General features: G+C 42.0%; 1 protein-coding gene and 1 long non-coding RNA gene across 3 annotated transcripts in view; one reads left to right on the plus strand and one right to left on the minus strand.

The window, feature by feature from the left end:
* The window catches only part of LOC118918920 (uncharacterized), a 127,621-nt gene extending 114,828 nt beyond the window's left edge, over nt 1-12,793 (plus strand). For both annotated transcript variants that reach the window (XM_057505053.1, XM_057505054.1), the window contains exon 13: nt 12,647-12,793. In XM_057505053.1, the coding sequence (XP_057361036.1) occupies nt 12,647-12,687 (41 nt within the window). In that variant the 3' untranslated portion in view covers nt 12,688-12,793. The remainder of the gene's footprint in view (nt 1-12,646) is intronic.
* On the minus strand, nt 8,401-16,007 carry LOC130684406 (uncharacterized). Its single transcript, XR_008998657.1, has 3 exons — nt 15,886-16,007; nt 14,754-14,848; nt 8,401-11,384 (listed from the first exon to the last, which is right to left on the minus strand). It is a non-coding gene; the product is annotated as an uncharacterized LOC130684406 (long non-coding RNA).
* Nucleotides 16,008-16,033: the final 26 nt, after the last annotated feature.

Here is a 16,033-nt window from a genome sequence, read left to right on the forward strand (position 1 = left end):
GGGACCACAGTCAGAAACGGGATGTCACAGAGCTTTGAAACCAGGGACAGTCTGCTGCGGGCCTCGAGAAGCAGAGGAGGCATCACCTGTCCCTAGTAGGAGAACTAAGCTATGGTGTGTGGAAAGGGTGTTGAGGAGGAAATAGGAGGGGTGACACTTCTGAGAGTAGTTGGGTTTTGGAGCTTTTTGTGTACTTAAAAATGAAATTAACAAGAATGGGCAGAAAAATTGAAAAGCAAATAAATGAGTCTAATTTTATATTAAATGACTACCATAATCATATAAAAAAACAGAGAAAAAGACAAATTCAAGTAATTTTTTAACATAATGTTTTTACTATATACACTCTATTGAAAAGCAAAAGTACCTGCAAATTATCTTCATGGCTACTTGATTTTTTTTTTTTCCCCCAGTATTGTGGGTGTAGCAATTTTGGAAGTATTTTTTATGTAACATATGACTTAAGTACATGATTAAACGTATTTAGGTTTTTCAGCCAAGGTTACCCACTACTGGAAAATGGAGGTACAAATCCTTGAGGAGGAAGAAGACAAGGCTCGGTGTGTTGGACTGGAATTAAACTTACTAGCGGGATTTCATGCTGTGTGTTGTGTGTGTGTGTGTGTGTCTGCTTCCTAACCCTGTCCTCCAAAAGGGCCTAGAAGCAGTGACACCTCAGTCACAGGGGCAAATACCACTCAACTCTTGGTCTTTACATTCATTCTTCATTACTGGGAACCAGGCTTCCTTGGAGAAATGTTTGATCGAGGCAGCCAAACAGGATTGGCACTGGAGGAAGGAGGGCAAGAGATGAGCCCAAGGTGTCTTCCGCTGGGAAGTAAGGAAGTACTCGCAAAAACCCTCCCCAACAAACACAACACAAAACAGGGATGGGTAAAAGGAAACAGGAGTGAGATTGAAGGGGCCCGCCTGGCCATATTTGGGATGAATTTATCATCAAAATGAAGCATAACAATAATTGATCTCAGCACACTGAATAACACAGTGAAGAGCTCACAGTGAAGTAAATGGACGTACTCATGCATGTAGACATATGTCCTTCATATGTAGAGGGAAATGAAGCACCCTCCCCTACAATATACCAACTGAAAATAATAGTAGGAAAGGGAAGTTATTGCAGGAAAAAAAAAATCACCATGTGAGATGACCATAGTGAAGAGATAAACAGTAAAGATATTAGGTAAACACTACTTTGAGCATGTAATTGACATTTACCATCAATGAAAAAAACTGACCACATAATGAAAAAACATTGATATCGTGGCTCCTACATCACTTGCAGAATGTTCCTGAAAAATGAGAACGAAAACACCACCACCACATAAACTAGATCTCACCATGAGAAAACAGAAGGAAACACCATTTGGGGAATTCCCGTAAACAACTGGTTCCTGTTCTACAAAAATGACAATTTCATGAAAGAGAGAGACTGCAAACTGCTCTAGAACACAGAAAACTAGCAAGATATGAAAACTAAAAGCAATGTGTGATCTGGGATTGGATGTGGTGTAGAAACTAAACAATAGCATTTATATTAGCATAAAAAAGAAAAGAATATATTTAACATGATAGGTAGAATTGTTCGCTGAAAACTACAGAATATTTTGAAAGAAAGAAAAGATACCCTAGGCGGAGCCAAGATGGCGGCGTGAGTAGAGCAGTGGAAATTTCCTCCCAAAACCACATATATCTATGAAAATATAACAAAGACAACTCTTCCTAGAATAAAGACCAGAGGACACAGGACAACATCCAGACCACATCCACACCTGCAAGAACCCAGCACCCTCGCAAAGGGGCAGCCCGAACCAGGCCACGTCCACAGCAACAGCGGAGATTAACTCCATAGCAGCCGGGCAGGAAGCAGAAGCCCTGTCTGCGCGCAGCTGCGCAGCACAAGCCACTAGAGGCCGCTGTTCTCCCAGGAGAGGAGGGCCACAAACCAACAAGAAAGGAAGTCCTTCCAGCCGTCACTCGTCCCAGTTCTGCAGACTATTCCTATCACCATGAAAAGGCAAAGCTACAGGCAGACAAAGATCACAGAGACAACACCAGAGAAGGAGACAGACCTAACCAGTCTTCCTGACAAAGAATTCAAAATAAGAATCATAAACATGCTGACAGAGATGCAGAGAAATACGCAAGGGAAATGGGATGAAGTCCGGAGGGAGATCACAGATGCCAGAAAGGAGATAGCAGAAATGAAACAAACTCTGGAAGGGTTTATAAGCAGAATGGATAGGATGCAAGAGGCCATTGATGGAATTGAAACCAGAGAACAGGAACGCATAGAAGCTGACATAGAGAGAGACAAAAGGATCTCCAGGAATGAAACAATGTTAAGAGAACTGTGTGACCAATCCAAAAGGAACAATATCCGTATTATAGGGGTACCAGAAGAAGAAGAGAGGAAAAGGGATGGAAAGTATCCTGGAAGAAATAATTGCTGAAAACATCCCCAAACTGGGGGAGGAAATAATCGAACAGACCATGGGAATACACAGAACCCCCTCCAGAAAGGATCCAAGGAGGACAACACCAAGACACATAATAATTAAAATGGCAAAGATCAAGGACAAGGAAAGAGTTTTAAACGCAGCTAGAGAGAAAAAGGTCACCTATAAAGAAAAACCCATCAGGCTAACATCAGACTTCTTGACAGAAACCCTACAGGCCAGAAGAGAATGGCATGATATATTTAATACAATGAAACAGAAGGGCCTTGAACCAAGGATACTGTATCCAGCACGACTATCATTCAAATATGACGGTGGGATTAAACAATTCCCAGACAAACAAAAGCTGAGGGAATTTGCTTTCCACAAACCACCTCTACAGAACATCTTACAGGGACTGCTCTAGATGGGAGCACTCCTAGAAAGAGCACAGCACAAAACACCCAACATATGAAGAATGGAGGAGGAGGAATAAGAAGGGAGAGAAGAAAAGAATCTCCAGACAGTGTATATAACAGCTCAATAAGCGAGCTAAGTTAGGCAGTAAGATACTAAAGAGGCTAACCTTGAACCTTTGGTAACCACGAATTTAAAGCCTGCAATGGCAATAAGTACATATCTTTCAATAGTCACCCTAAATGTTAATGGGCTGAATGCACCAATCAAAAGACACAGAGTAACAGAATGGATAAAAAAGCAAGACCCATCTATATGCTGCTTACAAGAAACTCACCTCAAACCCAAAGACATGTACAGACTAAAAGTCAAGGGATGGAAAAACATATTTCAGGCAAACAACAGCGAGAAGAAAGCAGGGGTTGCAGTACTAATATCAGACAAAATAGACTTCAAAACAAAGAAAGTAACGAGATAAAGAAGGACACTACATAATGATAAACGGCTCAGTCCAACAAGAGGATATAACCATTCTAAATATATATGCACCCAACACAGGAGCACCAGCATATGTGAAACAAATACTAACAGAACTAAAGGGGGATATAGACTGCAATGCATTCATTCTAGGAGACTTCAACACACCACTCACCCCAAAGGATAGATCCACCAGACAGAAAATAAGTAAGGACACAGAAGCACTGAACAACACAGTAGAGTAGATGGACCTAATAGATATCTATAGAACTCTACATCCAAAAGCAACAGGATATATATTCTTCTCAAGTGCACATGGAACATTCTCCAGAATAGACCACATACTAGCCCACAAAAAGAACCTCAGCAAAATCCAAAATATTGAAATTCTACCAAACAATTTTACAGACCACAAAGGTATAAAACTAGAAATAAATTCTACAGAGAAAACAAAAAGGCTCACAAACACATGGAGGCTTAACAACATGCTCCTAAATAATCAATGGATCAATGAACAAATTAAAATAGAGATCAAGGAATATATAGAAACAAATGACAACAATAACACAAAGCCCTAACTTCTGTGGGACGCAGCGAAAGCAGTCTTTAGAAGAAAGTATATAGCGATCCAGGCTCACTTGAAGAAGCAAGAACAATCCCAAATGAACAGTCTAACATCACAATTATCGAAATTGAAAAAAAGAACAAATGAGGCCTAAGGTCAGCAGAAGGAGGGACATAACAAAGATCAGAGAAGAAATAAACAAAATTGAGAAGAATAAAACAATAGCAAAAATCAATGAAACCAAGAGCTGGTTCTTTGAGAAAATAAACAAAATAGATAAGCCTCTAGCCAAACTTATTAAGAGAAAAAGAGAATCAACACAAATCAACAGAATCAGAAATGAGAACGGAAAAATCATGACAGACTCCACAGAAATAAAAAGAATTACTAAAGACTACTATGAAAACCTATATGCCAACAAGCTGGAAAACCTAGAAGAAATGGGCAACTTCCTAGAAAAATACAACCTTCCAAGACTGACCAGGGAAGAAACACAAAAGTTAAATAAACCAATTACGAGCAAAGACATTGAAATGGTAATCAAAAAACTACCCAAGAACAAAATACCCGGGTCGGATGGATTTACCTCGGAATTTTATCAGACACACAGAGAAGACATAATACCCATTCTCCTTAAAGTTTTCCAAAAAATAGAAGAAGAGGGAATACTCCCAAATTCATTCTATGAAGCCAACATCACCCTAATACCAAAACCAGGCAAAGACCCCGCCAAAAAAGAAAATTACAGACCAATATCCCTGATGAATGTAGATGCAAAAATACTTAATAAAATATTAGCAAACTGAATTCAAAAGTATATCGAAAGCATCATACACCATGACCAAGTGGGATTCATCCCAGGGATGCAAGGATGGTACAACATTCGAAAATCCATCAACATCATCCACCACATCAACAAAAAGACAAAAACCACATGATCATCTCCATAGATGCTGAAAAAGCATTTGACAAAATTCAACATCCATTCATGATAAAAACTCTCAGCAAAATGGGAATATAGGGCAAATACCTCAACATAATAAAGGCCATATATCATAAACCCACAGCCAACATTATATTGAACAGCGAGAAGCTGAAAGCTTTTCCTCTGAGATCAGGAACAAGACAGGGATGCCCACTCTCCCCACTGCTATTTAACATAGTACTGGAGGTCCTAGCCACGGCAATCAGACAAAATAAAGAAATACAAGGAATCCACATTGGTAAAGAATAAGTTAAACTGTCACTATTTGCAGATGACATGATATTGTACATAAAAAACCCTAAAGACTCCACCCCAAAACTGCTAGAACTGATATCGGAATACAGCAAAGTTGCAGGATACAAAATTAACACACAGAAATCTGTGGCTTTCCTATACACTAACAATGAACCAATAGAGAAATCAGGAAAACAATTCCATTCACAATTGCATCAAAAAGAATAAAATACCCAGGAATAAATCTAACCAAAGCAGTGAATGACCTATACTCTGAAAACTACAAGTCACTCTTAAGAGAAATTAAAGGGGACACTAACAAATGGAAACTCATCCCATGCTCATGGCTAGGAAGAATTAATACCGTCAAAATGGCCATCCTGCCCAAAGCAATATACAGATTTGATGCAATCCCTATCAAATTACCAGCAACATTCTTCAATGAACTGGAACAAATAATTCAGAAATTCATATGGGAACACCAAAGACCCCGAATAGCCAAAGCAATCCTGAGAAAGAAGAATAAAGTAGGGGGGATCTCACTCCCCAATTTCAAGCTCTACTATAAAGCCATAGTAATCAAGACAATTTGGTACTGGCACAAGAGCAGAGCCACAGACCAGTGGAACAGACTAGAGACTCCAGACATTAACCCAAACACATATGGTCAATTAATATTTGATAAAGGAGCCATGGACATACAATGGTGAAATGACAGTCTCTTCAACAGATGGTGCTGGAAAAACTGGACAGCTACATGTAAGAGAATGAAACTGGACCATTGTGTAACCCCATACACAAAAGTAAACTCAAAATGAATCAAAGACCTGAATGTAAGTCATGAAACTATTAAACTTGTGGAAAAAAACATAGGCAAAAACCTCTTAGACATAAACATGAGTGAGCTCTTCTTGAACATAGCTCCCCGGGCAAGGAAAACAACAGCAAAAATGAGTAAGTGGGACTATATTAAGCTTAAAAGCTTCTGTACAGCAAAAGACACCATCAATAGAACAAAAAGGAACCCTACAGTATGGGAGAATATATTTGTAAATGACAGATCCAATAAAGGCTTGACGTCCAAAATATATAAAGAGCTCACACGCCTCAACAAACAAAAATACAAAAATCAAATAATCCAATTAAAAAATGGGCAGAGGAATTGAACAGAGAGTTCTCCAAAAAAGAAATACAGATAGCCAACAGACACATGAAAAGATGCTCCACATCACTAATTATCAGAGAAATGCAAATTAAAACTACAATGAGGTATCATCTCACACCAGTAAGGATGGCTACCATCCAAAAGACAGAGAACAACAAATGTTGGTGAGGCTGTGGAGAAAGGGGAACCCTCCTACACTGCTGGTGGGAATGTAAATTAGTTCATCCATTGTGAAAAGCAGTATGGAGGTTCATCAAAATGCTCAAAACAGACTTACCATTTGACCCAGGAATTGCACTCCTAGGAATTTACCCTAAGAACGCAGCAATCAAGTTTGAGAAAGACAGATGCACCCCTATGTTTATTGCAGCACTATTTACAATAGCCAAGAATTGGAAGCAACCTAAATGTCCATCGATAGATGAATGGATAAAGAAGATGTGGTACATATACACAATGGAATACTACTCAGCCGCCATAAGAAGAGGGCAAATCCTACCATTTGCAGCAACATGGATGGAGCTGGAGAGTATTATGCTCAGTGAAATAAGCCAAGCAGAGAAAGAGAAATACCAAATGATTTCACTCATCTGTGGAATATAAGAACAAAGGAAAAACTGAAGGAACAAAACAGCTGTGGAATCACAGAACCCAAGAATGGACTAACAGGTACCAAAGGGAAAGGGACTGCAGAGGATGGGTGGGTAGGGAGGGATAAGGGGGGTGGAAGAAGAAGGGGGATATTAAGATCAGCATGCATGGGGGGGTGGGAGAAAGGGGAGGGCTGTACAACACAGAGAAGACAAGTAGTGATTCTACAACAGTTTGCTACGCTGATGGACAGTGACTGTAAAGGGGTTTATAGGGGGGACCTGGTATAGGGGAGAGCCTAGTAAACATAATATACTTCATGTAAGTGTAGATTAATGATAACAAAAAAAAAAGAAAAAAAGAAAGAAAGAAAAGGGGGATTACTCCATGATAGGATAAAACTAATGCATGCTTTAGATATCCTTAATTTTGATCACTTAAAGGGTGTCAGATGATCGGCTATGGAGGTACTCTTTTCTGATAATATTCCTTTCTCTTAAAAAAAAAAGCAGGTCCTGTGTGGTGACCTCCAGTGAGTTCTACACAATGGTATAAAGGGCATATCAAAGTGTGGGCAAAGGGTTTGTTTGTGTTTATACAGAGGATCAAAGCCTAATTTGGCTACCCAGAAAATGAACTAAGATACGATATGAAGAAGAACTTCCAACATCAGCACTCTCTGGAAGACTCATGCCAGAAGATGATCATCAAAAAACCTCAACAAAGATCCAGGCGATGCTGCAGTTGTAGCTGCATTCATCCCACCGGTTCCTGGACTTGCCATGGGAATGAGGAAGGAGATATCTAAGCTGGCCTGTGCATACAGTAAACAACAAATTTGACTGAATCTATACTGTTGGAACTCAACCAAGAATTAGGAGAAGTGCAAGTTGTAGTGCTCCAAAATCTTACAACTAAGACTATCTACTGTTAAAAGAAATATGGGATGTGAACAGTTCCCAGGAATGGGCTGTTTTAATTTGTCTGATTTCTCTCACACTGTTCAAGTACAGTTGGACAATATCCATCATATCATAGACAAATTTTCACAAATGCCTAAGGTGCCTAACTGGTTTTCTTGGCTTCACTGGAGATGGCTGGTAATTATAGATCTGCTTTGGTTATGTAACTGTACTCCTATTATGTTAATGTGTGTGCGCAATTTAATTAGTTGTTTAAAACCTATACATGCTTAAGTTACTCTACAAGAAGATATGTCAAAGAAATAAAAAATAAAAAAAAAGATACCCTACAAAAGGGAGGTGGTGCCCCAGTGCCCTTAAGGAAAGTTATTATGGATCGGACGACTTAATATTAGAAGACAATACTCCCAAATTGATCTACAAAGTCTGTGTAATACGTATCAAAATCCCTGGTGGCATTTTTAAAGAGATTGATAAACTGACCATGAATTCACATGGAAATGCAAGGATCTAAAATAAAACCACCTTGAAAGGAAATTAAATTGAGTGTCACACTTTCCAGTTTTAAATCTATCCACAAAGCTACATTAATCAAGATCTGTGTACTGGCATAAGAATAGACTTAAGAGTTCAATGGAATAGAATTGAGAGTTCAGAAATGAGTCCATATTTATGATCGATTTGACAAGGTGCCAAGAATATTCAGTGGGAGATACAACAGTCTTGTTAACAAATGGTACTGGAGCACGTGGGCATCCACTTGCAAAGGAAAGAAATTGTACCCCGACTTAATATCATAAACAAGAAAGATCTCAAATGGATAATATACCTAAATGAAAGAGCTACATTATAAAACTCTTGGAAGAAAACACAGATGTAGATATTTGTGTCCTTTAAGTAGGCAATGGTTTCTTAGGATAGAAAAAGCACGTGCAATCAAAAAGTTAAACTGGACTTCATCAAAATGAAAGTGCTCGCAGGAACACTGATGGGAAAGCTGAAAGCCAGCCCACACCTGGGAGAGGGTAATTGCAAATCCCATAGCTGAAGAGTGGAGTGGAGTGTCCGGAATGTGCAAGGAATTCTTATAAACCAAATTTTAAAAAAGCAGACAAGATTTTTGAATAGATATTTCTCCAAGGAAGATAGAAAGATGACCAATAACACAAAAGATGCTCAAAATTTCAGTCATTATGGAAATGCAAATAAAAACTACAGTGAGAGGCCATTTTTCCATCACTAGTATGACTAGAATAAAGACAGATGACGAGAGCATATGGAAAAAGTGGAGTCTCATACACTGCAGGCAGGAATGTACGTGGGCAGCTATGTTGGAAGGCATCTTGGCAGTCTCTCAAAAAGATAAGCATAAAGTTAACATGTAATTGGATTCCCATTCCTACTGATGGATCCAGAAATGAAAACATGTTCACAGAAAAATGTATACATGAGTGTTTTTAGCAGGATTTTTCATAATCAAAAGGTGGGGACAACTCAAATGTCCATAAACTGATAAATGAATAAACAACATGTGCCATATCCGTACAATGGAATATTCAGCTATTAAAAAACTGGAAGTGCTGAATGCCTGCTCCTGTGCCCATGAGCCTTGAGAGCTGTAAGTGACAGGACCCTGACGCAGAGGGTACGCGCTGTGCACTTCAGTTCATATGAAATGCCCAGAATAGGCAAGTCCGCAGAGACAGGAAGTAGACTGGTGGTTGCCAGGGACTGGGAGCGGGGCACGGGGCATGACTGCTAATGCGTATAGGATTATTTGGGAGTGATGATAATGTTCTATATTTAGTGGGGATGTTTGCACAGCCTTGTGAATATACTTAAAAAACAGAAACAGTGGGTTTCAGTTAAACAGTGTATTTTATAGAATGTGAATTGTATCTCAAGTGAAAAGATGACACCAGCTCCAAACCAAGCCTGCGAGTGACATGAGCCCAGTTATGGGAAGAAGAGTGATGGCAGGGGAGCGTCAGACTGGATCCAAATGTCCCCATGCCTGTAAACAAAAGCAGCAGGGTCCTGGGTTCCCATGGCTCTGGGGCCCAGGAGCCTCAAGGCCGCAGGGCTGGACCCTCTGCACCCTGCCTTTCCCTCCTGATTTCAGCTCCCAGCGAGACTGACTTCTCCTGCTCGTCTCACTTCCCTCTGGGTTATCGGGAACTCCTCAGAAACTGAGGAGTGAGTGAGAGGACAAGCCCGGGGCCCCTCTCACCCGCCCGCTTCCTTTGATTTTTGGTCAGAGGGAGAACACAGCACCAGAGAGGAAGGCTCATAATGTTATGGTGTGTGGAATTTGGGGGAAAAAGTTAAAAATATTGGCATCTTTTATGTGATTTGCTAGTAAGGGCAAGGGACCGTCACAACACAAGTCTTGGCTGCTTTCTTGTGGAAACTGCACCCCTAACCATGCAGAAAAATAGTGTGAACACAACAGAGTCCAGGTAACAGTGGATAGAAATGTGACTCGCCGATCCATCTGTCACCTTAACCAAGAGCTGTGCCTTGGGGTCCCCCCGTGGCTGCATTGGAACCCGACTCCACGGGTGCAGCCAGAACTGCTGCTGACTGGAGGGCAGGCAGGAAACGAGAGCAAGGACCGTGGGTGGGGTGTGAGGACCCACGAGAGGACCCAGCGTATCTGCAGCTGATGCCTTTTTCTGTGTCCCACTGGGGGTGCCTCAGTGGTCAGGGGAGTAATGACCGCAGCCAAAGACACCCCCTTGCTCTCGCCCCTCGGGGCTCCAGCTGATCAGGGCAGGTTCTCCTCCCGTACCCCCCAGATGCAGCCAGCAGTGTGTGCGGGTTCCGCAGCCCAGCCCGCCCTGGCTTGTCCGTCCTCGCTGGGGAGTTTACCTTTTGATCTGATGGCCTGAAGTTGTGTTAAAAACTTGAGAGCACAGATTCAGGTTGATAGAATAGAATGACATCCATGCCTTTATACACATGCACATGTTCATATTTATGCATACACATCAGTGATCACCAGCAAAAGACTCAGAAACATGCTTGTAAATGAACAAATATTGGATTTATTACTCCTTTTATCTAGAGATGAGTTTCAAAACGGAACTTGGGAACATTTCGGTAAGAAGGTGTCAGAAGGGCCTTCTCAAAGGATTTGCACTCATGTTTGTTCAGTTTGTGGGTGGGTAAAGAAGCAGTCATTTCATCCAGATTATTCGTTGCCAGGCAGGGGTAATTCTATGACTGGTGTCCTACAGGAGCTTTTGAACAAGACTACAGCTGCCATTTGTAAAGAAGCAGCAGTCACTTAGATGGGCTGAGAGAGGGGGCTGGTTGGTACCCTGTGGTGTGGACGAGGTCTGTATTTTGTCCCTGCCCAGACATGCTAACTGGTTGGGGCTGTTTTTGTCTTGCTCCCTCCTGGTCATGTCATGGCCCTGAGTGAGGCCGACGGTCCAGGCATGTCTGTTCACCAGGAGAACGCCATGGCCAGCTGGTGGGTGACGAGGTCTGCCTTTGTCCTCACACAGTGCAGAGGATGGGCAGAAGGTGAGCCGGAGCGTCAGGGTGTCTGTTCTGGACTCTGGGACTGGGGTAAAAGCAGAGGTGCAATAAAAACCCGACACAGATAAAGGAGCCCCAGGGAGCCTGCCTGGAGGAGGAAGGGAGCCAGGCTGCAGGCAGGATGAGCTGGCATCTGGGCAGTTCCACTCCCCTCGGGCTGGTCCCTCTGCAGGGTGAAAATATTCACACATATTTTATGGCACCGCTGAATGTTATAGATTACGATGGTCTAGTTGACAGCAACTTGAATAAATATTCAAACAAAATACTCTTTACCAGGAAATGATTTCTTTACTGTATGCCAAAGTGTGAATCACTTAACATTTCAAATGAGCACATTAACCAATATTAGGAATTCAGTAATACAAAGTGAATAATGATTTTATGTGGAAAATGAAGGGACATTAAAATATAGCTTCACTACACTAAGATTTGTGCATTATATGTAGCTCAAAATAAAAAAATACAAAAATATATAAAACTTCATATAACCCATTCTTTTTGCAAATACACACTTTTTGAAAAGTTAATCAGCATGGAAGATTTTTTTAGGGCAGTGACAATGCTCTGTAAGTTATTATAATGGTAGATACATGTCTTTATACATGTGTCCAGACCTGCAGAATGTGCAACACCAAGGGTGACCCTAACGTGGACTAGGGACTCTGGGTGATGGTGAGGTGACCATTCAGGTTCATCACTCGTAAGGAGGGTACCACCTGGCTGGGCATGTTGACAGTGGCGCGGCTGTGCGTGTATACAGGCAGAGGGCACATGGGAACCCTCCGTACCTTCCTCTGAGTTTTGTTGTAAACTAAATCTGCCGTAAAAAGATAGCCAAAAAGTCAACCAGAAAATACAAACACTTCAAGAAACATGATCTTTGTTGGCCCAGCAATACCTCATAACTTCTCTGTAAGTATTATTGAGAAACTTAGAAAGCATTCTATTAAATTGTATTGACATATACTTTCCCAAACTGACATAATGTTACTAATGTAGTTTACATTAACCATACTTTATAATTTGATATTCATAAAGTATTACTTTTAATACTTTGTGTGTAACTCAGTATTAATAGTATAAGAATAGATTATTTAATGTTAAAGTTGAAATTCATTTTTGCCATTAGAATATTCCATTATAATTTAATGTTTTCATTAATTACTGCATCTATATTGCAATTATTATATTGCTATTTAAATTCACCCTCTGTTTTAACATTAGATGTTTTAGCATAGTTTAGTTTTATCAAAATCTTCTCATTGGTTTTCTTTTGAATTCCAGACATGATTGCAGGTGCCTGTCATCAAACCCTGCTGCTCTGAGATCTGAGGCCCTCACTGCCTGGGCGGTGCTGGAAGAAATGTAACTTTGTTTTCACCTCAGTCATATTTGATTTCTAATATGTTAATTAAAACAATTTCTAACGTGAAAATTCCTAAGAACACTGTCTTCATTAAGTGCAGTAGAAATTGGTACAGATGAACCGTAGTTCTTTTCATTCACTCAGACGCTCTCAGATCTCTTCCATGTGGTGTAGTCACGGCTCCCCAGTTGGTGACCTTTCTCTGGGCTTTAGTTACCCCCAAAGAACAGCCATGCAATTTGTCTTCAGCAGCTAATAAACTGAGTAGGAGATACCTTTGCATTTTAGATGTAGTGGTGATAGTAATCTTCTAAATACAGCGGTTATCACCCAGAGATTGCCTTCCTGCATGGAAAAGGCTAGAAGCTCTGTGCTTGCTCTCCGTGTGGACCCCAGGCTCCCGCTCATTTCCTCATGGAACCGTCTGGGCTCTGGTGCTGTAATGAGGAGGGTCCCTGAGCAGCGGGTCAGGGGAGACGCACATTTGCAAATGGCTCTCTTGAGTTCATAACAGTAGAACTGGCTTTGGAGAGACCCACATGCCGCTCAGCATCTTCTATGTTTAAATGGAAGACTCCCCAGGTGTTAACACACGTCTTGCAGAGGAAATTCTCAAAGGATTGAGGATCTACTTTCTTAATAGGGAGGTTTGGTCCACATGTAACTGTAGTGTGGGGCAGCGGACACACCACGGGTAGAAACAGCTGGTTCCGCCGGGTCACGTGAGGACAGGGCCAGGTCACAGCTGGTCGCGGATGCACAGTAGTGGAAGTGCAACAGCGAAGCAGAGAATCTGCTGATGAATATTCTTGTCACTGGTGAGGTGGCAGATCAGCTGGCATGTCCCACCGGCTGCTCTTCACTCTGAAGCTCAGAAGGTGGGGAGGCGAGACGAGCACCTTCCAGTCTGCGTGGCCCTGTTGCTGGTTACGAGCCATGTTTTATGGGGATGAGAAGCAGTGACACCCCTGGGGTGGTGTTCCCTCGGTGACGACAGCGACGGGGGGCCTCCCCAGTGACATGCAGGCACAGAGAGCCCTGGTGTCACTGTTGTCCCACGGGACTGCATCTCATGGGTTCTAAGATACATATGGCAAGATCTGGAAAATTTTTCATTTAACATTCTTTGACATTTTTGTTTTGGAGATGAAATGACCAAATTTGACTTTATACAGCCATGCCTATCTATGAAGTATGACAAAAAAAATAATTCTAGAAAGAAAAGACAAGGTGACATCAGCAGGATGGAGGGCTAGCGGGTCCCAGTGCTTGTCCACCACAGAAACAGCAAAAACAACAGATAGGCCACTGCAAACTGATGCAAACAGCTCTGGGAAAGCTCTGGACTACAGTGGAGAAGTGGGAAGACCCTGCAGGCGGGGCGGGAGGGTTGTAAGTCACGGGGCAGGAACAAGCACAGAACACCTTGCTCCCTCTTCTGCTGGTCTCAGTCGTCACTGGTCCCTTCTGGTGTCAGGCTGCAGGACAAGACGCCACCTTTCTTCAGGAGGACTGTACACTGAGGCAAGACCTCAGTTCATCCTGAGTAAATGGACTCAGACAAGGTCCCTATTTGTCCAGCCAGGACACCAATTTGCCCCGAGCCAGGCCTCAACTGAATTTAGGCCTAACTGGAGCTGGGTTAATGTCTGTGGTCAGTAAACTGTATCCTCAGGCAGAGCGGTGCAGAGATGCCCACGTGCTTGCTGCGGTTTCCACCACCACTCAGTGTTCCATACCTGAGCAGAGATGGGAGCCCAGCCTCGTGCCCACGTCTGTGTGGGTGTGAGAGCTCAAAGGAAGCTCTGCCCCACCCTGGCCAGGTTTGTTCATTCCCAAACCAGAGGCAGGGGTGGGGTGGACCCCCACTGGACTCTCGGAATGTCCTCGCAGTCCTGACTGGCCTGGTCTCTATTTCCTCCTCCGCAGGGCTGGCACCGGGTTCCTGGTGTCCATCCCCCCTCACCACACCCCAGATCTCGTCAGGAACTTTCTGGCCTGTGAGTGTTTAAAAATGTTTCTTACCTCTTCACCTGCCAGAGATCACCTCCTTCCACAGAAACCTTCCACATAAATTCCTGCCAAGGCACACAAGGGTTTCAACATGGCCAGAAAGGAACCTGGTAATTAAATACACAAATATCATGGGTGAGGAAAAAAACCCTGAAAATTACCATAATCAGTGGAAGATTTCATGGAAATCCTTCCAACATTTTTCTCCCTCCCTCATGTCCTGAAGCCAGGAATCATGCTCTGAACTAAAGGGATTTTTTAAATAATTTCATAATTTATTGTTACATTAAATTAATGTTATTTTAAATTATATAAATAACTAACATGACTAAGGCTTAGTTATTAAAATCTCTATGCCCCTTGACTCACATGAATCCCTCAAAATAGCATCAGAAATATATTTCATTTAAAGAGATTACTGATGTGCCTCAACTATTTATCCTTACACGGTGATTCAGTGAAATAAAATCCATCCAAAAAATAAGTCTTTTATAAAGTGTTTGGGCACTTTTTCATATCACCAGATTATTAATATCTTAGTCACAGGTGCTTACCTGTTTAAAATATTTTGAAATTGTTTTACTGTGGACTGAAACCCAAGTAAAATACTGATTAAATATAGGACATTCACAAAGTTAGGAATCTGTTGTTCATTATCCTTATTATCATGAAAATTTTTAAGTGAGGAGTTATTGTTAAATAGCAGTTCAAAGACATTTGCTTGACCCCAGTACAGAAATCGCTCTACTGGCTTATTTCCATTAAGAAATAGTACCAGTTATTCCTTTCATTAAAAGTGAGTCAATTTCACAAAGGGCCTCCTCATTTTACATGTATCCCTGTAAGCAAGGTCCACCCCAAGCACTAAGTGAAGAGCGGTGTGTTCTCGCCACGTCCCGAGGAGGGAGAGGCATTCACACCTGATGCGCCCGCCGCGGCCACCGGGTGGCGCCGAGAGCCTGTGGCGTTGGCACCAAGGAGCGATCAGAGTTGCTGTCAGGCTCGTGGAGGGCGAGCACGAATGGGGACAAGGAGCGGTGGGGCCGGATTTACCATAAACTGCAAGGACAGTGCAAAAATGGCGTCCTATACTGTGCATCGCGGCAGCTGACAACGTAGCACACAACAAAACCATGCCACGTACCTTTTATATATTAACACATGCGTGTCAAAGTTAGAAATAACTGAAAACCAGTGAATCAACAAAGTAGCAGCTAGTAAAAGTTCAGCGAGCCAGGACTCAAGCCAAGCACGGCCCGAGGCCCAGGCCGTGATGGGAAGCAGCTTGCAGG

The sequence above is a fragment of the Manis pentadactyla genome, chromosome 7 (assembly GCF_030020395.1).
Source record: "Manis pentadactyla isolate mManPen7 chromosome 7, mManPen7.hap1, whole genome shotgun sequence".
Classification (NCBI taxonomy): domain Eukaryota; kingdom Metazoa; phylum Chordata; class Mammalia; order Pholidota; family Manidae; genus Manis; species Manis pentadactyla.